The 27,799-nt window shown below is 41.2% G+C and overlaps 1 protein-coding gene across 1 annotated transcript in view; it reads left to right on the top strand.

Moving 5' to 3' along the window:
- Positions 1-27,799, top strand: part of LOC132403627 (uncharacterized) — a 483,661-nt gene that overhangs the window by 374,497 nt on the left and 81,365 nt on the right. Inside the window, exon 10 of the mRNA XM_059987094.1 lies at positions 23,671-23,765. Coding sequence (XP_059843077.1) covers positions 23,671-23,765 — 95 coding nt within the window. The remainder of the gene's footprint in view (positions 1-23,670; positions 23,766-27,799) is intronic.

A 27,799-nucleotide genomic window follows, 5' to 3' on the forward strand; every position in this document is an offset into this window, starting at 1 on the left:
GAAAATATGTGAAAAAAAAGTATATATTAAAAAAAATAAAACACTAAACTAAACTAACATGGGCAATAATAACAGTTTACAAGTATATGATAGTGTCAAAGAACTCCGGAACTCCATACCTGAACATGAATAAGCAGAAAGAAGGTCTGGAAAAGGCCAAATTAATTCATATGAAAATGTCGAATAAACAGTCTCCAAGTTTCTTCAAATTTAATTGATGAGTCAAAAATAGTGCTCCTAATTTTTTCCAAACTCAGATAAGAAATAGTTTGAGAAAGCCATTGAAATGTGGTAGGAGGATTTACTTCTTTCCAATTTTGTAATATAGACCTTCTGGCCATTAATGTTACAAAAGCAATCATTCGTCTGATTGAAGGGGAAAACTGATTACCATCTTCATTTGGTATGCCAAAAATTGCAGTAATAAAATGAGGTTGTAAATCTATATTCCAAATTGAGGAAATAGTAGTAAATATGTCCTTCCAATAATTATGTAAAGTGGGACATGACCAGAACATATGGGTCAAGAGGCCACATCTGAATGACATCTGTCACATTGAGGGTTAATATGAGAATAGAATCGAGAAAGTTTATCTTTAGACATATGAGCTCTATACAATTTTAAATTGTATTAAAGCATGTTTAGCACATATAGAAGAAGAATTAACCATTTGCAAAATTTTTTCCCATTTATCTATTGATATGTTATATCGAAGTTCTTTTTCCCATTCTTGTTTAATTCTAACTGATATTTCTGGTTGTATCTTCATAATCATATTATAAATAAAAGCTACTAATCCCTTCTGACAAGGATTTAAGGTAAAAATCAAATCTGTAATGTCCTCCAAAGTTGAATTAGGAAAAGATGGTAAAACTTTATGTAAGAAATTTCTAATTTGTAAATATCTGAAAAAATTAGATTTAGGTAATTCAAATTTGTTGGAAAGTTGATCAAATGACATCAAAGTATCTTCAAAAAAGAGATCACGAAAACATTTTATACCTTTCCTTTTCCATATGTTAAAAGCTTGATCTGTCCAAGAGGGTTTGAAAAAGAAATTAAGTAAGATAGGGCTATCAAGAACAAAGTTTTTCAAAGTAAAAAACTTACGAAATTGAAACCAAATTCGTAATGTATGTTTAACAACAGGATTAGATATTTGTTTATTAAATTTAACTAAATCCACAGGAAGACAAGAACCATGAACAGAGAATAGAGAATATCCCTTTACCTCATTACATTCCAAATTTACCCACTGTGGGCACAGTGGTGAATCCAAATCTAGTTTCCAATACAATAAATTACGAATATTATTTGCCCAATAATAAAATCTAAAATTGGGTAAAGCTAAACCACCATCTTTTTTTGATTTTTGTAATTGCTTTTTACTTAACCTAGGGTTTTTATTTTGCCACACAAATGAGGAAATTTTTGTATCAATGTTATCAAAAAAAGATTTAGGAATAAAAACTGGTAGGGCTTGAAATAAGTATAAAAATTTCGGTAAAATCATCATTTTAATAGCATTAATACGACCAATTAATGATAAAAACAAAGGAGACCATCTTGTAGTAAGTTGATGAATTTGATGAAGCATAGGTAAAAAATTCAGTCTAATAAATCTTTATATTTCTTGGTAATTTTTATACCGAAATAGGTAAAGTTATCAGTAACAACTTTAAATGGTATCCTATCACTCAATAAAGTTTGTGCGTTTAAAGGAAATAATTCACTCTTATCTAAATTTAGTTTATAATCAGAAAAAGTACCAAATTGAACCAACAAGGATAAAATAGCAGGAATAGACCTATCAGGGTCAGAAATATATAACAGCAAATCATCAGCATAAAGAGATAATTTGTATAACTTCTCATTACGGGTAATATCAAAAATATTAGGAGATTCATGAATAGCAATAGCTAAAGGTTCTAATGCAATATTAAATAATAAAGGACTTAAGGGACAGCCTTGTCTCGTACCACGAGATAATTGAAAAAAAGAGGATCTATAGTTATTTGTAAAAACAGAAGCAACAGGTTTATGATATATTAATTTAATCCATGATATAAAGTTAGGACTAAAATTAAAATTTCTCAATGTATTAAATAAATATATCCATTCAACTCTATCAAAAGCTTTTTCAGCATCTAATGAGATAACACATTCTGGGATTGTGGGTGGTGAAGTATGAATTATATTAATCAATTTTCTAACATTAAAAAAGGAATACCGATTCCTCATAAAACCAGTTTGATCTTCTGAAATAATCTGAGATAGTACTTTTTCTAATCTAATAGCTAAAATTTTTGTAAGAATCTTAGAATCTACATTTAATAGTGATATAGGGCGATAAGATGTACATAAAGTAGGATCTTTATCTTTTTTAAGAATTAGAGAAATATTAGCTTCATAAAAAGATTGAGGTAATCTCTTCTTAGCAAATGCATCATTAAAAATTTCACATAACCAAGGAGAAAGCAAAGAAGAAAAAGTTTTTAAAAATTCTACTATATAACCATCAGGACCAGGAGCTTTCCCTGAATTCATTGATGAGATAGCCTCTCCTATTTCCACCATAGAAATAGGAGCATCTAACAGGCTATAGTCTTCATCAGTCAGTTTAGGAATATTCAAATTGTTAAAAAAATTATCTATCATGGACTGGTCACCATCAAATTCTGAGTGATATAAAGATTTATAAAAATCTTGAAAGGTATTATTAATTTCTTTATGATCAGTAGTTAAATTACCGTCTGATTTGCGAATTTTAATAATTTGTCGCTTAGTCGAGATAGCCTTTTATTGATTAGCTAACAGTTTACCAGTACGGTCACTATGAATATAAAATTGAGCCCTGGTCCTAATTAATTGATTTTCAATTGAAGAGGATAATAGTAAACTATGTTCCATTTGAAGCTCAACTCTCTTCTTATAAAGTTCTTTGGTAGGAGTCACGGAATAAATCTTATCAATTTCCTTGATTTTATCCACCAATAAAGCAATATCCAAATATCTTTGTTTTCTTTTACCAGCAGAATATGAGATAATTTGACCACGAATAAAAGCCTTAAAAGAGTCCCAAAGTATTCCTCTGTCGATTTCTTCAGTACAGTTTGTAGAGAAGAACAAGTCAATTTGCTGTTTTATATAAGTAATAAATTCTGGGTCTTGAAGCAAAGTATATTTAAGCCTCCAAGATCTGATATTATTGGAATAGTCCGAAATCTTAATAGATAACTTCAAAGGTGCATGATCCGAAATAGTAATAGAATCATATTTACAATCAATAACATCCGTTAATAACCGATGATCAATAAGAAAATAGTCAATTCTAGAATAGCTATGATATACATGTGAAAAAAATGAAAATTCTTTATCTTTAGGGTTCAAAAACCGCCATATTTCTGTAATTCCCGAGTCAACCATAAATGAATTAATAAATAGGGCTGATCTATTCGGAAGAGTACGAATAGGTTTAGATCTATCCATCAAAGGATTCAAACAACAATTAAAATCTCCACCCATTATCAATATATATTCATTTAGATTAGGAAGAGAGGTAAATAAACATTTAAAAAATTCAGGGCAGTCAAAGTTTGGAGCATAAATATTAACTAGAACAACTTTCCGATGGAAAAGTAAGCCAGTTATCAACAAAAATCTACCCTGTGGGTCAGAGATAATTTCATGATGTGTAAACGATATTGAGGGATCTATAAAAATAGACACACCCCTAATTTTAGCGGTACAATTCGAATGAAATTGTTGACCCTTCCAGAACCTAAAAAAACGTTGATTATCCTCCCTCCTGATATGGGTCTCCTGTGCAAAGATAATATTAGCATTCAGTCTATGGAATACTTTAAATATTTTTTTACGTTTAATCGGATGATTTAAACCATTAGTATTCCAGGCGATAAAGTTAACAGATCTATCCATCATACCAATATTAATTGTGTGTATCATAAAAGGTTAGAAAGACACATAACCCACAATTCAGGAAGGAGGAAAATTGATTCAGGAGCAACCGGAGAACATGACACCTCAACAATATTAATAGTTTAAAGTCGGCCCATAAACTAAAAGCAAAAAAATAAAAAGCAAAAGCGTGAAAAAAGATCCCTCCCCCCCTCCCCCCACCCTTCGAAAAAAAGCCAAGCGGCAGGCGCATAATCTAATACTAATATTACCCCCATTTCAAGATGGCAGCTCTATAAAAAAGATTAAAGATGAAACATTCTTTGCAAAACTTTAAGCAAGATTAGTGTATTATTTTTGCTTTGTACAATCTTAAAGTGAAGAAAAAGGAGCACCATGCAAAGGTTTGGGCACCCCAAGAGATTTGAGCTCTCAGATAACTTTTACCAAGATCTCAGACCTTAATTAGCTTGTTAGGGCTATGACTTGTTCACAATTATCGTTAGAACATAGAACAATACAGCATAGTACAGGCCCTTTGGCCCACAATGTTGTGCCAACCCTTAAACCCTGCCTCCCATATAACCCCCCACCTTAAATACCTCCATATACCTGTCTAGTAGTCTCTTAAATTTCACTAGTGTATCTGCCTCCACCACTGACTCAGGCAGTGCATTCCATGCACTAACCACTCTCTGAGTGAAAAACCTTCCTCTAATATCCCCCTTGAACTTCCCTCCCCTTACCTTAAAGCCATGTCCTCTTGTACTGAGCAGTGGTGCCCTGGGGAAGAGGTGCTGGCTGTCCACTCTATCTATTCCTATTAATATCTTGTATACCTCTATCATGTCTCTTCTCATCCTCCTTCACACCAGAGAGTAAAGCCCTAGCTCCCTTAATCTCTGATCACAATGCATTCTATCTAAACCAGGCAGCATCCTGGTAAGTCTCTTCTGTACCCTTTCCAATGCTTCTACATCCTTCCTATAGTTAGGCGTCCAGAACTGGACGTAGTACTCCAAGTGTGGCCTAACCAGAGTTTTATAGAGCTGCATCATTACCCCGTGACTCTTAAACTCTATCCCTCGACTTATGAAAGCTAACACTCCATAAGCTTTCTTAACTACCCTATCTACCTGTGAGGCAACTTTCAGGGATCTGTGGACATGTACCCCCAGATCCCTCTGCTCCTCCATACTCCCAAGTAACCTGCCATTTACTTTGTACTCTGCCTTGGAGTTTGTCCTTCCAAAGTGTATCACCTCACACCTCACACTTAGGAAAGGCCAGGTGATGCAAATTTCAAAGCTTTATAAATACCCCAATTCTTCAGACCTTGTCCCAACAATCAGCAGCCATGGGCTCTTCTAAGCAGCTGCCTAGCACTCTGAAAATTAAAGTAAGTGATGCCCATAAAGCAGGAGAAGGCTATAAGAAGACAGCAAAGCGTTTTCAGATAGCCATTTCCTTAGTTCATAATGTAATTAAGAACTGGCAGTTAACAGGAACGGTGGAGGTCAAGTTGAGGCCTGGAAGACCAAGAAAACTTTCCGAGAGAGCTGCTTGTAGGATTGCTAGAAAGGCAAATCAAAACTGCAATGCATTATTCTACTATCCAGCGACACCTGCACAAACATGACCTTCATGGAAGAGTCATCAGAATAAAACCTTTCCTGTGTCTTCACCACAAAATGCAGGGTCAGAAGTTTGCAAAGGAACATCTAAACAAGCCTGATGCATTCTGGAAACAAGTCCTGTGGACTGATGAAGTTAAAATAGAACTTTTTGACTGCAGTGAGCAAAGGTATGTTTGGAGAAAAAAGAGTGCAGAATTTCATGAAAAGAACACCTCTCCAACTGTTAAGCATGGGGGTGGATCGATCAGGCTTGGGCTTGTGTTGCAGCCAGTGGCACGGGGAATATTTCACTTGCAGAGGGAAGAATGAATTCAATTGCATGTAAATACAAGCAAATTCTGGAAGCAAACATCACACCGTCGGTAGAAAAGGTGAAGAGGAAACGAGGATGGCTTCTACAACAGGATAATGTTCCTAAACACACCTCAAAATCCACAATGGACTATCTGAAGAGGAGCAAGCTGAAAGTTTTGCCTTGGGCCTCACAGTTCCCCAAACTAAACATCATCAAAATTCTGTGGATAGACCTCAAAAGAGCAGTGCATGCAAGACAGCCCAAGAATCTCACAAAACTAGAAGCATTTCACAAGGAAGAATGGGCAAAAATTCCCCAAACAATAATTGAAAACACTTTAAAAACACAAAATGCTGGCAGAACTTAGCAGGCCAGACAGCATCTATGGGAGGAGGTAGTGATGACGTTTTGGGCCGAAACCCTTCAACAGGAGTGAAGTAACATGGGATGGTCGAGGAGGGATAAGAAGTGGGGGGAGGGATGAAGTAGAGAGCTGGGAAGTGATAGGCTGAAGTGAAATGGGCTGGGGAAAGGTGGAGAATTATGGGAAATAAAAGAGAAAGAAAGGTAGGCCTGTGGGGAGATTATAGTTTGGAGGAAGTGGGAGGAGCCAAAGGAGAAATTGTTAAGGGTGAGGAATAATTCCGCAAAGCGGAGAAGAGTGGTGGTAGAGGGTGTCTGGCTGGGTCTCCAAACTAAAGGTGTAGCCATGGGCACCTGCATGGGTCCTAGCTACGCCTGCCTTTTTGTCGGCTATGTGGAGCAATCTATGTTCCAAGCCTACACCGGTATCTGACCTCCTCTTTTCTTACATTATATCGACGACTGCATCAGCGCTGCTTCCTGCACACATGCTGGGCTCGTCGACTTCATTAACTTCGCCTCCAACTTTCACCCTGCCCTCAAATTCACCTGGTCTGTATCCAACACCTCCCTCCCCTTTATGGATCTTTCTGTTTCTATCTCTGGAGACAGCCTATCCACCGATGTCTACTACAAACCTACAGACTCTCACAGCTAACTAGACTATTCCTCCTCCCAGCCTGTCTCCTGCAAAAATGCTATCCCCTTCTCTCAATTCCTCCGCCTCCACCGCATCTGTTCTCAGGATGAGGCCTTTCGTTCTAGGACAAAGGAGATGTCTTCCTTTTTTAAAGAAAGGGGCTTCCCTTCGTCCACTATCAACTCTGCCCTCCATCGCGTCTCCTGTATTTCATGCACCTCTGCCCTCACCTCATCCCCCCGCCAGCCCACCAAGGATAGAGTCCCCCGGTCCTCACCTATCATCCTACCAGCCTACAGATCCAATGTATAATCCTCCGTAACTTCCGCCACCTCCTACGGGATCCCACCACCAGACATATCTTCCCCTCCCCCCCACTCTCGGCTTTCCGCAGGGGTCACTCCCTACGTGACTCCCTTGTCCATTCATTCCCCCTATCCCTCCCCACCAACCTCCCTCCAGGCACATCCCTGCAAACGGAAGAAGTGCTACACCTGCCCCCACACTTCTTCCCTCACCACCATCCTAGGCCCCAGACAGTCCTTTCAGGTGAGGCACCACTTCACCTGCGAGTCAACTGGGGTGATATACTGTATCCGGTGCTCCCGATGTGGCCATTTATACATTGGGGAGACCTGCCGCAGACTGGGAGACCGTTTCGCCGAACACCGGCGCTCAGTCCTCCAGCAGTGGTGGGATCTCCCTGTGGCCACACACTTCAATTCCACAGCCCACTCCCACTCTGATATGTCTATCCATGGCCTCCTGTACTTCAAGATGAGGCCACACGCAGGTCGATGGAACAATACCTTATCTCCCGCCTAGGTAGCCTCCTACCTGCTGGCATGAACATTCAACTCACAGAGCTCCATTGATACCCTTGCCCCCCCCCCCCCCTTACCCCATCCCTATCTATAATTTTAGTCTGGTTCTCTTTCCCCCCCTCACAATAATCTCCCCCCAGCCCTACCTTTCTTTCTCTTTTATTTCCCATAATTCTCCACCTTCCCCCTAGCCCATTTCCCTTCAGCCTATTGCTTCCCAGCTCTCTACTTCATCCCTCCCCCCCCCACTTCTTATCTGCAGATTCACTCGTGTTGCCTTTGAAAACATTTTGCTGGCTACAGAAAGCGTTTACAAGCTGTGATACTTGCCAAAGGGGATGTTACTAAGTACTGACCATGCAGGGTGCCCAAACTTTTGCTTCGGGCTCTTTTCCTTTTTCTGTTGTTTTGAAAATGTAAAAGATGTAAATAAAAAAAATAATCCTGCTTAAAATATTAAAGAAATGTGTCATTTTAAACGTCATGCTTTTTGGAAATCAGGTCATTTTTTACTCGGTTAGCTATTCACAGTAACAGAATTTTTGACCGGGTGTGCCCAAACTTCTGCACGCCACTGTTTACATCACCATATACTACCCTGAGATTCATTTTCATATAGGCATTCACAGTAGGACAAGGAAATAAAATAGAATCAATGAAAATTCTGCACACAACAACTGACAAACAACTAACGTGCAAAAGAAGACAAACTGTGCAGAAACAGACCAACATTGTTTCAGGAGCCTGATGATGAAGGGTAATATCTGTTTCAAAACCTGGTGGTGTGCAACTTCTTCGTTCCTCATACACCAGATCCCACACTGCAGCATAATGTTAAACAGTTTTTGCAAGCAATAGTCAACTTGTCCTCAGCAAATCTCCTCAGGAATTAATATGATAATGATCAGATTACCATTTGATCGGTTTGATTACAGAGCATTCTGACAGGCTACATCACTGTCTGGTATGGAGGGGCTACTGCACAGAACTGAAAGAAGCTGCAGAAGGTTCTAAATCTACTCAGCTCCATCTTGGGTACTAGCCTACAAAGTACCCAGGACATCTTTAGGAATTGGTGTCTTAGAAAGGCAGCATCCATTATTAAAGACCTCCAGCACCCAGGGCATGCACTTTTCTCACTGTTACCATCAGCTAGGATATGCAGAAGCCTGAAGGCACACAGTCAGTGATTCAGGAACAGCTTCTTCCCTTCTGCTGTCTGATTTCTAAATGGACATTGAAACTTTGGACACTACCTCACTTTATTAATATACAGTATTTCTGTTTTTGCACATTTTAAAATGATCTATTCAATATATGTAATTGATTTACTTGTTTATTTATTGTTTCATTTATTATTATTTTTTTTCTCTCTCTTCTAGATTATGTATTGCATTGAACTGCTGCTGCTGTTAACAAATTTCAGGTCACATGCCCATGGTAATGAAACTGATTCTGATTCTGACTGTCTGTCTTAATAAATTTGGTTAAGGTGACTTACAGAATTTGGAATTTAGATGTGCATTTGTTGATACCCTTCATATCCCACCCAGTGCATCCCAAAGTGTTTTCCACCCAATGAAGCACCTTTGTGTCATGGTCCCAACCATTATTTCCCCATTTTCTCCTTATTCTCTTTGATGGTGGCACACCTGGTTCTCATCAAGACCTGCAGCATAAAAACTCCGGCATTGCATCCACTTGTTGCCAGATCGTTGTTTTAGCCAGTGTGGTAATTAGCATTCCCGGCCGCTTAGGATTGTGTATTCTAAGTTTTGCTTCAGTACCAAGATTTACCTGTGTACCTCTGTCTCCCCACGTCAAGATAAGATTTCTAAGTTTTACTTTAGTACCAAGGTTTACCTGTGTAACTCTGCCTCTCCGTGTCAAGAGAAGTATTGTCTACCATTTGCCTATATACGCTACCTGTCAAGATAAGTTTAGCCTGCCGCCTGTCTCCTATTTGCCGTTCGGTGCCAGCAATGCCCTGTGTCAAGATAAGTTCTGCCTGCCTCCTGCTTTCCTGTTCACCCTCCTGTTTGCTGTTCAGCTCCAGCCACTCTCACACCCTCATCTGCATCCTAACTCCTGTGTTTGGATTCACCCAGTTCTTTGCAACGCTTTGCAGCTATTACTCAAAGTTCAGAGTTTAAAGTAAATTTATTATCAAAATGCATATATATCACCATATACAAGAGTGAGTTTTATTTTCTTGCTGGCATACAGAGCAGAACATATAATAAAATCATTGAAAAACTGCACACAAAGACTCACAAGCAAAAGAAAGAAATGTGCAAAAGAAGAAAAAGTATGCATATACATAAAAAAGACAAACAATAAGTAAATGTTATATATAACTACTGAGAATGTGTATTGTAGAGTCTTTGAAAGTGAGTCCAAGTGTTGTGTTTAATGATCAGTTTGGGGCGAGGTGAGTGAAATTATTCACGCTGGTTCAGGAACCTCATGGTTGTAGGGTACATAGAACATAAAAATTTTCAGCACATTACAGGCCCTTCAGCCCACAATGTTGTGCCAGTCACAAAGGGTAATAATTGCTCCTGAATCTATTTTTTGAACATAAGAGACATAGCAGCCAAACTATACACAGCAAGCTCCCACAAGCAGCAATATGTATGACATTGAACAGTTGATTGAAGGTTGAATATTTGGCAGAACAATGAGAAGGACTTTCCCATTCTTCTTTGAAAGCGTACCAGGGATTTTTCGGATATTGTCCAATGAAGTTCAAATAATTGATTCCAAAGTTAACTGAACCCCAGCTTTGGAGCAATAGAAATGAAGAGAGAGAATACCAAAATGTATTGAAATGAAAAATAATCGACAGATAAACACTTGCTGATGGGATTCTGCTTCCATACAAAATAAAGGAAGAAGCAGATACAAATCTCACATCTTTGTTTTGGTGTTGGACCATGAGACTCACAGGCAGCATTAAAGTTTCAGTTTGACAACCCTTTGTGAGTGTTCTGATAAGGCATCTTTAATCTGAAACATTAATTCTGCTTCTCTATCTACAGGTTTGACCTGAGCTGTTGAGTATTTCCAGGATGTTTTGCTCTTATTTTAGACTTCCAGCATTTGCTGTTTTTTTAAATTGATTTTCAAACAGGCTGCATTTCCTTGTGTTCAGATTGGGAGTTGAAGCATTGGCTGACCTTTTAGGAATGGGAACAATTTGGAACAATTATAATTAATGCCATTCTGGAATTCCATCCCTCTTCATTTTGCAAAATTAATTTGCCTTTATTTGTAGCATCATTGATCATACCTATCATGTCTGGGATAGCTGCTAAAAATTAAATAGAAGTGTATTTATTATTTGTCGTTTACATTGTGGAAATAGTTACTTATATACCAATCACTTAAGTGTCAAGCAGGGAGTAGGGGATTGTGAGTGATATATGCAGTGGAATGTGAGGTGTGGATTAAAAAGAGCAGTATCATTATTCCCCATCCTCCACATGCCAAACAACTTCTTCATTTATAGCAGGTCATAAGAGAGCAGGGCCTCTGAATTAATTACAGGTCTTTCTGTCCCATGTAGCTGTGTAAATATTTTAACTGAAGATGGGCCACAAGAAGAGAGTGCAAGTGTGGTCCAACCAGAATCTTATGGAGTTGCATCATTATATCACAGCTCTAACCCAATCCCCTGACTAACGAAGACCAGCACACCGCACGCCTTTGTAAACTTCCTTTTAACTTACTCATCCGTCTGTCTCAGAACACACTCCTGTTTCAGCATTGTAGTTAGATAGGAGATTTAGTCAAATCCACTTCACTTAATAAAACAGCCACTTCCTGAGAAAACATTTCCAATATTATCACCAAAGTTGCAGTTTACTACCTACATATGTTCATGACAAACGTAAAAAAGACAACGTAAATTTATCATCAAAGTATGTGTATGTCACCATATACTATCCTGAGATTCATTTTCTTACAGGCATTCACAGTAGAACAAATAAATACAATTGAATCAACTAAAACGACACACAAATACTGACAAACAACCAATGTGCAAAAGAATATAAATGCAAATACAGAAAAAGCTATTGTAATAATAAATAATTACGTAAATAAATAGTACTGAGAACATGGGTTATAGAGTTCTCCAAGGTGAGTCCTTAGGTTGTGGAATTGGTTTAGTGCTGGGGTGAGTGAAGTTATCCACGCTGGTTCAGGATCCTGATGGTAATAACTATTCCTGAAGCTGGTGTACCTCCTTCCCACTGGCAGCAGTGAGAAGAGAGCATAACCTGGACGGCTGAGTCCTTGAGATCAATGCTGCTTTCTTGTGGCAGTGCTCTCTGTAGATGTGCTCAATGGTGGGGAGGGCTTTTCCTTTGATGGACTAGGCTGTATCCATCACTTTTGAAGGTATTTCTGTTCTTGAGCATTGGTGTTTCCATACCAGTCTGTGATGTATCCAGTCAGGATACTCTGCACTGTGCACCTATAGAAGTTTGTCAAGGTTTTGGGTGACATGCTGAATCTTCCCAAAATTCTGAGTAAGTGGAAGCACTGCCATACTTCTTTGAAATGGCACTTACATGTTGGACCCAGGACAGATCCTGGAACAGAACCTGCTACTCACAGCAAATATGCCTCACAAAATTAACATCTTTAATAAGGATCCAGAGTTTGTACAGTAGTGATGTGTCAAATGACATCCACACTTACATCATAATGCTGCATAATAAATGAGGTGATTAAGGCATAGCTCTGAATGGCTACTTACAAAACTTAAGTTGATTGGCAAGAAATAAAAGTTGGCAACAAAGTTGAGGGTGATCTGATGTCCACCAATTCTGTTTTATAATCTATTCCACCTGGAAGTTTGGTGCAATGGTCCTAGAAAATTCACCTGGTCTACTTGGGAAGCTATGCGCTCTTGAATGGTTGGACCAATCAGAGGAGGACCCTGACACGTTAACTTGTCAAGGCCTGTAATAGGACAGAAAGGATAATCAGGGCATCAGCAACTGGACATTGATGGAAACTAGAAAAACTGGCTGTGGAAAATCGATGTGGGTATGGTGCTAATTTCTGAGTTGCTACAACAAGAAATGAGGTGGTGCCACATTATGTTGAGGTAGGTGTTATAAGGCTGTATCAGTGTATGCAACAGAATTAATGGCAATATTCAGTGCATTATCTTGGATAGAAGAAAATAATGTAAAAAGGGCTGTAATTTGTTCAGAAAATTTGTCTGCATTAATCTCTATCAAATCAAGAAAATCAGAAAGTAGACGGGATATTTTATTGGAGATTCTATGCAAGTTGTATATACTGACCAAAAATGGGATAGAAGTAAGCTTCCTTTGGGTTCCTGCTCATTGTGATGTGGAGGGTAATGAAAAAGGTGGACATTATAGCTAAACAATCACTCAAATTGTCTATAATAGAGGTCCAGATCCCTCTAAGCAAAACGGAAGTAAAACGCATTATAAAAACATGTATTGTGGAGACATGGCAGAAGCACTGGGTTGAGAGTGAAACAGGGAGAGAACTGTACAAAATACAAAGGCAAGTCAGATACCAAAAAATATCAGGTGAGCATAGAAAGAAAGAAGTGATCATCAGTCATTTAGTCACACAAGTCTTAATTACATATTATACAAAATAGGGAAACATCCAACTGGGTTGTGTGAATATTGTAATCAACCAGAAACAGTTGAACATGTATTGATAAAATGTAAGAAGTATGAAAGAGAAAGAGTGAAGATGATAGGAGCACATCAGGTAAACAAAAAAACTGCTATGGGTATAGAAGACATTTTAGGTGGGAGTTCAAGAGAAATACGGATCTATATCATGAAGTATCTGAAAGACTCTGGTTTATTATATAGAATCCAGAGACTGCAATTCTTTTCATTCCTCCTGTTTATCAAACGATCCACACTCCAGTCTAGTAGGTGGCTGTAATACACCTTAAAGCTGGTTTGCCAACCGCCATAAAACAACAGAAGAAGAAGAAGGCTCTATCCCTTAGTAATAATAATCAGAGAGACTCAGGGAGAATATGTAATTACTGACCAATATCTTTCTGTCTCAACTAAAAAGTATGTGGGTTCACAAACTAAGTACTTGTGTGCACACCCAGTAGGATACCCTGATCCACATGAACAGTCAATGAAGGTAAAAGGTATTACCCAGGAAAGAAGTCTATGCTGACCAGCATTCATCGACTTCTCGTTCCAATCTCCACTGCTTCATGGAATCTTCCACATCAGTGATGGTTTGTCTCTGGAGAGTTAAGCTCCCTCGTATTTGAAGCTCCAGACGCTAATAGTATTCCTCATCAGTTCAAATGATGCATCTCCATTCCAATGCGTCAAAGTCACCTGACCTACCTGGGTCACTTTCTAATTGGCTCTCATCCAGCTCTACAGCCAGCATTGTTCTATGGTCTCTGCTCCCAGCCCTGTACCTTTGTTCTTTTCACCTCAGACTGGGTCAAACCAGACAAACTAGGTGATTCAGACATTGAGTCTAATGAGGTTAAAGGTTGCTTCTCTGGCAAACCTGCCACTTTACATAATAAATAGCAACTCTGAGGCTACATCCACACTAGACCGGGTAAATCTGTAACCGAAGCTTTTACTGTTCATTTTGACCCTCCATCCACACTGAAATGGCGTTTTCCTCCCCCGGAATGGAGCTTTTCTAAAACGTTCTCCAGGGTGTGTATATTTGAAAACGTCGATTGGGCAGAGTAATATGGATGGGGTAACTGGAGATTTTTAAAAACGCTGTCGTGACGTGCTGGAACAGATGGTGGTAGCAGTGTGGCATTTCATTGTTTTCTTGAATGCAACCCCCCACACCTAACAATTTCAGAACAGACGGCAATGAGACTGAAGCCAGAAGAGTTAGAAGTGTACTCACCAAATACTTTGACCCATAACTTACTGAATAAATAAATATCAACACACACAAAATGCTGGTGGAAGACAGCAGGCCAGGCAGCATCTATAGGGAGAAGCACTGTTGACGTTTCGGGCCGAGACCCTTAGTCAGGACTAACTGAAAGGAAAGATAGTAAGAGATTTGAAAATAGTGGGGTGAGGGGGAAATGTGAAATGATAGGAGAAGATTGGAGGGGGTGGGATGAAGCTAAGAGCTGGAAAGGTGATTGGCGAAAGTGATTCAGAGCTGGAGAAGGGAAAGGATCATGGGACGGGAGGCCTCAGGAGAAAGAAAGGAGGGGAGGGGAGCACCAGAGGATGGAGAACAGGCAAACAACTAAATATGCCAGGGATGGGGTAAGAAGGGGAGGAGGGGCATTAATGGAAGTTAGAGAAGTCAATGTTCATGCCATCAGGTTGGAGGCTACCCAGCCGGTATATAAGGTGTTGTTCCTCCAACCTGAGTTTGGATTAATTTTGACAATAGAGGAGGTCATGGATATACATATCAGAATGGGAATGGGATGTGGAATTAAAATGTGTGGCCACTGGGAGATCCTGCTTTTTCTGGTGGACGGAGCGTAGGTGTTCAGCGAAACGGTCTCCCAGTCTGCGTCGGATCTCACCAATATATAAAAGGCCACACCAGGAGCACCGGACGCAGTACACCACACCAGCCAACTCACAGGTGAAGTGTCGCCTCACCTGGAAGGACTGTCTGGGGCCCTGAATGGTGGTGAGGGAGGAAGTGTAAGGGCAGGTGTAGCACTTGTTCTGTTTACAAGGATAAGTGCCAGGAGGGAAATCGGTGGGAAGGGATGGGGAGGGGGACGAGTGGTCAAGGGAGTCGTGTAGGGAGCGATCCCAGAAAGGGGGGGGAAGGGAAAAATGTGTTTGGTAGTGGGATCCCGTTGGAGGTGGCGGAAGTTACCGAGAATTATATATTGGACCTGGAGGCAGGTGGGGTGGTAGGTAAGGACAAGGGGAACCCTATCCCGAGTGGGGTGGAGGGTGGATGGGGTGAAGGCAGATGTGCGGGAAATGGGAGAGATGCGTTTGAGAGCGGAGTTGATGGTGGACGAAGGGAAGCCCCTTTGTTTAAAAAAGGAAGACATCTCCTTCATCCTGGAATGAAAAGCCTCATCCTGAGAACAGATGCGGCGGAGATGGAGGTGGCGGAAGTTACGGAGAATTATATATTGGACCTGGAGGCTGGTGGGGTGGTAGGTAAGGACAAGGGGAGCCCTATCCCACATTTGTCCACTGTAGTGGCTCTGGAGCAAGACTGACCATGGCCCCAGTCACAGTTAGCTCCACTGCAACAAAATATATTATTTCTTGGGTTTAAAGGTTTACATTTTGTTTTATCCTCTCCTGGACACTTAGTGCTCCTTAGTATCCCCATAGGTCATGGTACCAGTAGGTCATTTGGTTGCAACCCCCTTTGAACCACAAATTTCACATAAGACCACTTAGTTTTTAGTAAGCACTTCCTTGTGCTCTTTGTACATTCTGACCCTGCTCCGATCAATTCTTTTAAATTCTTTATCTTTCTTTTGCTCCTGTTACGAATCCCGTAACTGAGTCACTTACCAACAAAGATAGAGAGGTCCGTTGAAGTCTGATGATACTATTTTTAACAGTATTTATTAGTAAAAATACACAAAAATAGTATCAATGCAAATATACAGATAATATACGTCGTCAATACTAAATCTAAAAGTGCGGGTATAATAATAATCAATAAGAAATAAGCTCTATCGTTGTCTAGGGGATAATGTATTGTCCGATGGAAATATAAAGTTCGTTCAGTTCACGCAGGCTGCAGCCTTTGGGGACCGCTGGGTTGCAATGGTTGGAGGGAGAGAGGGATTTGGAGAAAAACTTGCCGGCTTTCCTTTTATGATTTCGATCCGTCAGGAGTCCCGTTGGTGTGGCCGTTCACTTGTGGCCTCTCCTTTAGCTAAGCCGTACTTCCGTGGTGAGCCCGCCAACCCAGGCAAGGGAGGACGCACACGAGCCCCCTACCGGCTGTCGCTATTAAACGCTGTCATGGGATTTCTAGCGTTTCTCCTGGTGCATCTAAAGGGGTTGTTCCCCAGACCCTCTTTTATCCTTACTCATGGGGTCTCAGATGTCAATCAGGTTGGGATGATGCAATCCCTCAACTAGACCACTCTGGTTGTCCCCTGAGGGTTTCCAATGAATAGTATAGTACTCAATACACAATTCCGTCTCCAAGAGACAATACCCGTTATCAGTGGTTCCGTTTCGCTGTGGCCAGGACACATTCCAAACCCTATGGATACTGAGTGTCTCTCTCTTATTTCCTGGGTCCCAGACCTGAATTAATAGCGATCTTGCGATTCTCAAAAAGGACTTGAACCCTTCGGCCCCTCAGAGTTGCGTCACATTCGTAACACTCCTCTGTTAAATCCATAAACTTAAACTGTTGTTCCTTCTGTCTTCTAATTTTCCCAGTCTGCAACTGCCCTGTCAGATTGCAGCACGTTCTTTTGCAAACTTGTTAGCCTTCTTATTTCCTCACAGGATAATTTTTGAGTGAGCATTCGCTTTTATGACTCTGTATTCTTTTTCCCTCACATCTCTCACATGGAGGTTTTCCTCTCACCATCCTGTACAGGTGAGGGACCATCAACAAAAAAAAATTAAGTGAAGTTTTTCCATAGTTTGTGTCTTTGTTCTGATCTCCTTCCATCTCCTCTCCCACTTTTTGTTTTGATACATATGGTCCCTTGGGATCATTGGCTGAACCTCTGTGGTTCTGCAGTACAATGAAGGTGATCTCCAAGGAAGGTAGAAACTTTAATGCCCTTTACAGCTACATCCTAAATGTTAATCCATACATCCCTTAAAACACCATCCATAGAAGAGACACAAGTGCAGTGGGGTGTTCTCTTTTCATCTGGTAACATTTACTTATCTTTTGCATCCTCACTGTTAGTACCCATCGCAGTTAGTATTGCATTCTGTGACTCCTCGTTTGTTCCCACATCATTTCTCTGTCCTTATGGCAAAGCAGAGTGTATGTTCAGATGCAAGCACGTTATTACCAATCTCCTTTCCTTGGAATCATTTAGACTGTGTATTGCTTTCTTGACTAATTTCCTGGAACAGCTCCTTAGGAAAACCCCAAGCATTTATGTCCTGATATCTTTAGCACAATCTCTCTGCTGGTTTTGATTTCCTTCTCTGGCTCCCCCTTCTCTGATAGTATTGGGCAGACAGTAGCACTGGCTCCTTTTGGTTGTACTTCAGAGGTGGGTCCTCATTATAACCGTATCTGGTCACCTGATCTGCTAAATCAGTCCAATTCATATCTCCATATTCACTCTCCTTCCCTCTTTCAGATCCAAAGCATATATTATTCCTCTGTGCAGCAAGTTAGCCCTGAAGCTTTTGTATCTGCTTTAAACACATTGTATGATGTCCAGTGTCACGTTTCTTTCCATCTACCTTACTGATTTCGGTATTGCTTTCATAGACATCTTTAAATCATTGCACTGTTTTCTCAACCCCTCCACTTCATTCTTACCTACTTGGGCAAGTTCCATTGCAAGAATTAGTAAAGACCATTTAGGCACAGAGAGAATCTGTATTTACTGACAACTCCCTTTCAGGCACAGTTCTCCAGCTCATGAGTTTACATGCCTGTGTGCACATTCACTAGATTTCCCTGAGCCTCTGTGGACAGTAAAGAAGAGAAAAGGTAATACCTGGGAAAAAATCTAAATGGCCAGGTATTCCCCATAGCGCAGATGTGATCTCCAAGTGTTCCCGCATGGGGTCCTTCTCATTCCCAAAGGTTGGTCTCCAGAGAGTTGTCACTGCCTGTGCTCCCCAAATCCTCTATTCTTATTATTTTCCATGTCAGTTCAAAATAGGATCTTTTAGTTTTGTTGGCTTGAGGTCATCTAATGAATGTTTCAAATTCTCATTGGATATAGCCCAGGGCTACAAGCAGTATTGCCTTTCCTCTAAGATCACAAAAACATAGAAACATAGAAAACCTACAGCACATACAGGCCCTTCGGCCCACGAAGCTGTGCTGAACATGTCCCTAACTTAGAAATTACTAAGGTTACCCATAGCCCTCTACTTTTCTTTTCTTCTTTTTTTTTTCTATCCAAAAGTTTCTTAAAACCCTATCGTATCTGCCTCCACCACTGTCGCTGGCAGCCCATTCCATGCACTTACCACTCTCTGTGTAAAAAACTTACCCCTGACATCTCCTCTATACCTACTCCCAAGCACCTTAAACCTGTGCCCTCTTATGGCAGCCATTTCAGCCCTGGGATAAAGCCTCTGACCATCCACACGATTAATGCATCTCATCATCTTATACACCTCTATCAGGTCACCTCTCATCCTCTGTTGCTCCAAGGAGAAAAGGCTAAGTTCACTCAACCTGTTTTCATAAGGCATGCTCCCCAATCTAGGCAACATCCTTGTAAATCTCCTCTGCACCCTTTCTTTAGTTTCCGCATCCCTCCTGTAGTGAGGCGACCAGAACTGAGCACAGTACTCCAAGTGCGGTCTGACCAGGGTCCTATATAGCTGTAACATTACCTCTCGGCTCTTAAACTCAATCCCATGGTTGATGAAGGCCAATACACCGTATGCCTCCTTAACCACAGAGTCAACCTGCGCAGCTGCTTTGAGCGTTCTATGGACTCGGACCCCAAGATCCCTCTGATCCTGCACACTGCCAAGAGTCTTACCATTAATACTATATTCTGCCATCATATTTGACCTATCAAAATGAACCACTTCAAGCATATCTGGGTTAAATTCCATCTGCCACTTCTCAGCCCAGTTTTGCATCCTATTAATGTCCAGCTGTAGCCTCTGACAGCCCTCCACACTATCTACAAAACACCCCCACCCTTTGTGTCATCAGCAAACTTAGTAACACATCCCTCCACTTCTTCATCCAGTTCATTTATAAAAATCACGAAGAGTAAGGGTCCCAGAATAGATCCCTGAGGCACACCACTGGTGGCCGACCTCCATGCAGAATATGACCTGTCCACAACCACTCTTTGCCTTCTGTGGGCACGCGAGTTCTGGATCCACAAAGCAATGTCCCCTTGGATCCCATGCTTCTTTACTTTCTCAATAAGCTTTGCATGGGGTACCTTATCAAATGTCTTGCTGAAATCCATATACACTACATCTACTGCTCTTCCTTCATCAATGTGTTTGGTCACATCCTCAAAAAATTCAATCAGGCTCCTAAGGCGTGATCTGCCCTTTGACAAAGCCATGCTGACTATTCCTAATCATATTATACCTCTCCAAATGTTCATAAATCCTGCCTCTCAGGATTTTCTCCATCAGCTTACCAACCACTGAGGTAGGACTCACTGGTCTATAATTTCTAACGCCTTTCTAACTTGTCTGTTCCTATCTCTCCAATGCTATTGTAAAGGAGATAGAATTATGATCACTATCTCCAAAATGTTCTCCCACTGAGAGATCTGACACCTGACCAGGTTCATTTCCAAATACCAAATCAAGTACAGCCTCTCCTCTTGTAGGCTTATCTACATGTTGTGTCAAGAAACCTTCCTGAACACACCTAACAAACTCCAACCCATTAAAACACCTTGCTCTAGGGAGATGCCAATCGATATTTTGGAAATTAAAATGTCCCACCACGACAACCCTGTTATTATTACACATTTCCAGGATCTGTTTCCCTATCTGCTCCTTGATATCCCTGTTACTATTGGGCTGCCTATGAAAGAGTTATTGACCCCTTCCTGTTCCTAAATTCCACCACAGAGACTCCGTACACAATCCCTCCATGATGTCCACCTTTTCTGCAGCAGTGACACTATCTCTGATCAGCAGTGCCACACCCCTGCCTCTTTTGCCTCCCTCCCTGTCCTTTCTGAAACATCTAAAACCTGGCATCTGAAGTAACCATTCCTGTTGCTGCACCATCCAAGTCTCTGTAATGGCCACCACATCATTGCTCCAAGTACTGATCCACACTCTAAGCTCATCTGCTTTGCTCACAATACTCATGCCATAGGACATAGAGTCATAGAACCCTATAGCATAGAAGCAGTCCCTTCAGCCCATCTACTCCATGCCAAACTATTCATATGCCTAGTACTATCAACCTGCATCTGGACCATAGACCTCCATATCCCTACAATCAATGTACCTATCCAAATTTCTCTTAAATGTTGAAATCAATACTGCACCCACCATTGTGCTAACAGCTTGTTCCACACTCCTAACAGCCTCTGAGTGAAGAAGTTCTTTCTCATATTCCCCTAATCATTTCACCTTTCAACCCTAAACCATGACCTCTGGTTGCAGTCTCACCCAGCCTCAGTAGAAAAAGCCTGCTTGTATTTACCCTATCTATACCTCTCATAATTTTGTATACCATTATCAAATCTCCTCTCAATTTTCTGCACTCCAAGGAATAATCTATTTAATCTTTCTTTATAACTCTGCTCCTCCAGCACAATAATACCCCTGTAATTTTTCTCTGTGTTCTTTTAATCTTTCATCCTTCCTGCAAGTAAATGACCAGAATTCCACCTGATATTCGAATGACTGGCCTCACCAATGTCAACATAGTATCCCAACTCCTGTACTCAATACTTGGATTTATGAAGCTTTCTTTACAACCCTATATAACTGTGATGCCACTTTGAAGGAATTATGGATCTGTATTCCCAGATTCCTTCATTCTACAGCATTCCTCAGTGCCCTACCACTCACTGTGTAAGACTTATCCTGACAGGTCCTCTTAAAGTGCAACCCCTCACACTTGTCTGCGTTAAATTCCATCTGCCATCTTTCAGCCCATCTTTCCCAGCTGATCAAGATCCTGTTGCAAGCTTTGATGGTTTTCCGTGTTGTCCGCTGTACCACTGGTCCAGTTTGCCACATTATCATCCAGATCATTGATATAGATAGCAAACAACAATGGACCCAGTATCAATCATTGCGGCACATGACTAGTCCCAGGCCTCCAGTCAGAGAGGCAACCATCTACTACCACTACTCACTCACTAGGTTCTCCCGTGAAGCCAATATCTAATCCCATTAATACATCATCCTGAATGCCAAGCAAATAAACATTTTTGACCAACCTCCCATGAGGAACGTGGTCACAGAAATTGCAGAAGTCCATAAAGACAATGTTCACTGCCTAGTCTTGGTAACATCCTCAAAAAACTTCATAATATTGGTTAGGCATGACCTACCATGCATAAAACCATGTTGAATATCCCTAATGAGTCCCTGTCTATATAAATGCTTAAAAGTCCCTTAAACTTCCAATAGTTTCCCTCTACAGATGTCGGGCTCACTAGCCTATAATTTCCTTGCCTTCTTTAAATAACAGAATAACATTAGCTATCCTTCAATCCGTGGTGAGGGATGTTTGAATAAAATCTCTACTAACATCCCTGCAATTTCCCATCTCTGTTGGCTCCATGTATATATTTTCACTCTGATCTTCCAGAGAACCAATTTTGTCTCTTGATATCCTTTTTCTCTTACTATATCTATAGAAACTCTTGGCATTCTCCTTTACCATGTCTGCTAGAGCAACCTCATGTCTTCTTTTAGCCCTTCTAATTGTGTTCTCTTGCATTTCCTCTACTCAAGTACCTCATTTGTTCCTACCTGTCTATATCTACTATGCACTCTCTTGTTCTTAATTAGAGCCTCCATAACTCTCAAAAACCTATGTTCCCTAAATCTGTAATCTTGACCTTTTATTTTGACAGGAACATAAAAACTCTGTATCTAAAAATTCAACTTTTGATGGCCTCCCACTTACCAAGTGCACCTTTGCCAGGAAACAACCTGTCCTAATCTACACTTGCCAGATTCTTTCTACTACTATCAAAATTGGTCTTTGTCCAATTTAGAATATCAACCTGTGAACCAGACCTATCCTTTTCCGTACCTTGAAACTAATGGCACTGTGATCTCCTACACAAACCTTCATCACCTGCCCTGTCTCGTTTCCCTAATAAGAGATCTAGTATCATGCTCTCTCTGGCTGGGACATCTACAAACTGATTAAGGAAACCTTTGGAGCATATTTGTCAAACCTTTTCCCATCCATCCCTTTTAAGGTATGGGAGTCCTTGTCAATATGTGGAAAGTTAAAATCACCTACTACCACAATCTAATTTTTCGTAAAAGAGTCTGCAATCTCTATAAATTTGCTCCCCTAAATCCCATGGACTGTTGGGTGGTCTATAATATAACCCCACTAACCTTTCTTATTCTTCAGTTCTACCCATAAAGCCTCACTAGAAGAGTCCTCCACTCTGTCCTGACTGAGCATTGACATGACATTTTTCCTGACCAGCAATGCCATACCTCCCCCTTTAATCCTGCTCCATCATATCTTAAACAATAGAACACCAGAACACTGAGCTGTCAGTCCTTTTCCTCCTGCCACCAAATCTTACTCATGGCTACCATTTCCTAATTCCACGTGCTGATCTGTGCCCTAAGCTCATCCGCCTTTCCTACAATATTCCTTGCATTGAAATATATGCAGCTCAGGTCTTTAGTCCCACCATGCTCAACCTTTTGATTCCTGACTTTGTATGTAGGCTTAGCAACATCATTCTCCACAACCACTCTGCTATCAGTTCTGGTGTTCTAGTTCTCATCCCCTTATAAAACTGGCCCATGCTTCAGAGAAAAACAGGTGCAACATAGATCCACCAAAGTTATTTCAGGGCTTATAAAGTTAAACAATGAGATAATAAAATTGGATTAAGAGTGTGGAGGATGTTACAGTAATGTGGTTCAGCTGTTTAAAAAGTTAAATGTCTTTGATGTAGTTCATATGAGAATCAATTTATTCTGCTAGTCTAGTAGGAAACAATGTGACCTGACCTTCAAATTACAGATAGATTGAAGCATATTTTCACAAGAAATATTATAGAACTTGGAATACTCACTAAACAGGTGTTAATATGTTGCTATAAATGCATCTCATCCTTTAAATCCACCTCTTAACATTGGGTTTTGTCACCACAGGTCACCCTGGGTCAGCTGAGTTGTGGAGCCTTCTCAGGGAAAATTCTGAAGCCAAACTTGCACTCATGGATGCAAAGATGTCCAACACATTCAAGGTCTGTGTGCTCACATTGATCATCTTAGCTTGTTAGCTGTTATTTGATATTTGTACAAAATCAGAATAAGTTTTATTATCACTGACTTACTATATACATACATCTATTATTGCCTCTGGACACATCATCAGTGATATTCCTGGAATCATCGGGTGTTTCGTGTCTTTCAACATCATACACTCTTCTCCAGGTGACCCAGCTTGTGTCCAGATGGCTAGCTACTTATGACTCCATGGCTTCCCTCTTTTTAGCCACAGCCATCTTGAGGCCCTCTCTGCCACATCAGTGGTGCTGCGGATGACTCTCCTCTTCCTCGATGCCCAAATTGCTGAAGGCTCTGGCTAAAGAACGGGCTGCGAATCCCCTACATCCAACCTCCACTGGGAGACACCTCGCTCTCCTTCCAGCCTGCTGACAGTTGCTGACCAGTCCTGTGTACTTGGAGAGCTTCCTTTCAAATGCCTCTTCCAAGCGATTTTCCCATGGGACTGTCAGCTCCAGCAGCACCATTTGCTTAGCAGACTCAGACACAAGGACAATGTCTGGTCACAGGGTGGTGGCTGCGATATGGTTGGGGAATTTGAGCTGCCGTTCGAGGTTCACCAACAGCAGCCAGTCCCTTGAAGAGGTCAGGATACCTGCAGATGTTCTTTTGGCAGGTATTAGCTGCTCCCCAGCTCTGACAAAGGCAATGGCCTGCTTAGAGGTTCGAGACCGCTTCGCCCACTCAACTCCTGTGCTGATGGCTTCAACAATGGTCCTCAGGACCTGATCATACCTCCATTGGTATTGTCTCTCACTCAGTGCCTTTGTGCAGCTGCTGAGGATGTGCTCCAGGGTTCCTCGCTTGGAACACAGTGGGCACGCTGATGACTCTGCTTTGCCCCATGTGTGCAGGTTTGATGGACTTGTAAGCACATCGTATTCTGCCTGGATGAGAAATTGGTGTGACTCAGCTTTCCAAAGCTCAGCCCAGGTCACTTTCTTCTCAACCGCATTTTCCCATCTTGTCCAAGCTCCCTGTTGCTTCATTCCCACCATCTTGCAGGTTCTCGTCTCCTCCACTGCTGCTTTCACCCCCTCCTGAATTAAGTGGCGCCTTTCCTTCCCTCAGATGGTGTCCATTTGGGGAGTTGAAAAGGATCCTAGCCCAGCTCGGCCTCGTGTGACCATTCGCACTGGCCTCCTATGATGTAGCCTTGCCTCTGCTTTCTGAACAGCTTCCTTTACCAGCAACACACACAAAATGCTGGTGGAACACAGCAGGCCAGGCAGCATCTATAAGGAGAAGAACTGTCGACATTTCGGGCCGAGACCCTTTGTCAGCTTCCTTTACCCTCCACTTCCTGCCAGTCCTCACTTGGATCCCTGCTCTAGCCACCTTCGGATCACTTGAGTCCTTGTACTGTACCACTTCCCTGGCTCTTGTTACCTTGAACTACTCCTCCAAGTATTTGAAGGGCAGTCGCAGTTATGGTGTTATGGTGTTATGGTGTTATGGTGTTATGTGTTATGTCCACAGAGTGCGATGCTGCTCAGGCTCTTTGGCAGCCCCAGCCATCTCCTGAGTATTTTGTGAAATGTTTTGTTTAGCCCCAGCAGTCCAGTGCAACACAGAAGTCTACTATAAATTGCAATTAGAAATATATATTAAAAAGTTAAATAAATAGTGTTGTGGAGTTAAGCAGAATGAGGGAGGATATCATTGAAACCTGTCAAATATTGCAAGGTCTTGAGAGAGTGGATGTGGAGAGAACTTTTCCTAAAATTGAGGAGTCTTGGACTAGTGGGCACAGCCTCAGAATAGGACATGCCTGTAGAACAGAGATGGGGAGGAATTTCTTTAGCTCAAGGCTGGTGAATCTGTGGAATTAATTCCCCAGGTGGCTGTGGAAACCAAATCATTTGGATATATTTAAAGCAGAGGTTGATAAGTTCTTGATTAGTCAGGGCATCAAACATGATAGGAAGGCAGGGAGAATGGGGTTAAGAGCCATAATATTTCAGCCATGATGGAATGCAGAGCAGACTCAATGGGTCTATTCCAATGTCTTATGGTCTTACAGTTTTGTGCAAAATGATAGCAAAAATTGTGAGGTAGTGTTCATGGATTCATTGTCCATTCAGAAATCTGATGATGGAAGAGAAAAAGCTGTTCCTAAACTCTTGAGAGTGGGTTCTTCTGACTCTTATACCTCCTCTCTGTTGGTAGCAATGAGAAGAGTGCATGTCCTGGATGATTGAGGTCCTTAATAAGAGATGCTGCCTTTGTGAGTCATCAGCTTTAGATGTCCTCGATGCTGGGGAAGGCCTGTGCCCATGAAGGAGTGGCTGAATTTACAACACTCATCAAATTTTTCTGATCCTGTGCAGTGGCCCCTCCATACCAGATGGTAATGCAACCAGTTAGAATGCTCTACACAGTACATCTGTAGAAATCTGCTAGAGTCTTTGGTGACAAAGAAAATCTCCTCAAATTCTCGATGAAATATAAACAATGCAATTTAGCTAGCTGTTCCCAGTGTACCTTTTTGAGTGCAAAATCAACTTTGCAGAGGCAGCTCAGAGCTACGAAAGACCAGTGGTAGGCGAACAAGTCCAAGGAGTTACAAGCCTTCGCTGACTGTAATAACTCAAGAAGCTTCTATGAAGCAATCAAGGTTGTGCATGGTCCATCAAAACAAGGCACCTCACAACTCCTGAGCAAGGACAGTACATCCATCTTCACTGAGAAGTGAGAGCATATGAAAAGATAGCAAGAGCACTTCCACGAGCTACTGAACAGACCAGGAACCATCACCAATGAGGCACTGGGCAGATTAAACCTTGACCCATACTGTTTGAGCTAGATGCTCCCCCTACTCTTCACGAGGTCATCAAAGCCATCAAACAACTAAAACCCAACAAAGCACCAGGGCCTAACGGTATCGCATTATGGACTAGATAGGCTGAAGAGCCTGCTTCTCTATGACTCTGTGACTTTGGTTCCAGATGAATGTTGTTTTGTATTGCTGTACCAATGTGGATGATTGAATAACAATAAACATGAACTTGAACTTCAGCTCAACTCAGTGAAAGGCTGATGCTTGGAAAATGTCAGTTTCAAAATTAACTGACATGTACCAAGCCAACAATCCATGCTGGGTTACTTTGATCTAATCTGAAGACTCTTGAGTTAAAACTGCGGATAGCTCCTTGGCGGTTTTTAAAGAGGAAGCAAATAACTTTTTGTCACATCAGGGAATGGAGGACTTGATGCAAAAGAATTTCTTGATGCCATTTTATAAATTTTCTGACAGATATCACAATACCCATTCACTTATCTCACATTTACCCTTTTACTCCCACAGTCAGTACTTCTGTCACAATTATTCTAAACACTGTTGTTCACAGGGTTGTGTCCTCAGGCCCCTGTTCAGTCACTACTGAACTACAAATTGAACAGAATCTGCTCTAACTCCAGCTACTGTAGTGGATCACATCTTAAATAACAATGAGTCAGAGTACAGGAGGGAGTAGAGAGCAGAGTGACATGGTGTCAGGACAACAACTTTTCCCTCAAAGTCAACAAAAGACCTAGTCATTGATTTCAGAAAGTGTGGTGGGGTGCAGGTACACATGTTCATCTCTGCATCAATGGAGTTGAGGTTGAAAGGATTGAGAACTTCAAGTTCCCAAGAGTGAACATCACCAATAACCTGTTCTGGTCCGGCCACATAGATACCACGACCAGGAAATCTCACCAATGGCTATACTTCCTCAGGAGACTGAAGAAATTCAAGGCATGTCCTCATTGGCACTTACTGATTTTTATCAATGCATAATAGGAAGCATTCTATCTGAATGCACACCGATTTGTTCATGGCAACTGCTCTGCAAGAAACTGTAGGGAGTCGTGGACACAGCTCAGCACATCACAGAAGCTGACTTCCCCTCAATGAACTTTGTCTATATTTCTTGCTGACTCAGTAAAACAATCAGCAAGCCCCCTGGACATTCTCTTTTCTCTCTCTCCTATTAGGCAGATATTACAA

The sequence above is a fragment of the Hypanus sabinus genome, chromosome 13, assembly GCF_030144855.1.
Source record: "Hypanus sabinus isolate sHypSab1 chromosome 13, sHypSab1.hap1, whole genome shotgun sequence".
Lineage (NCBI taxonomy): Eukaryota > Metazoa > Chordata > Chondrichthyes > Myliobatiformes > Dasyatidae > Hypanus > Hypanus sabinus.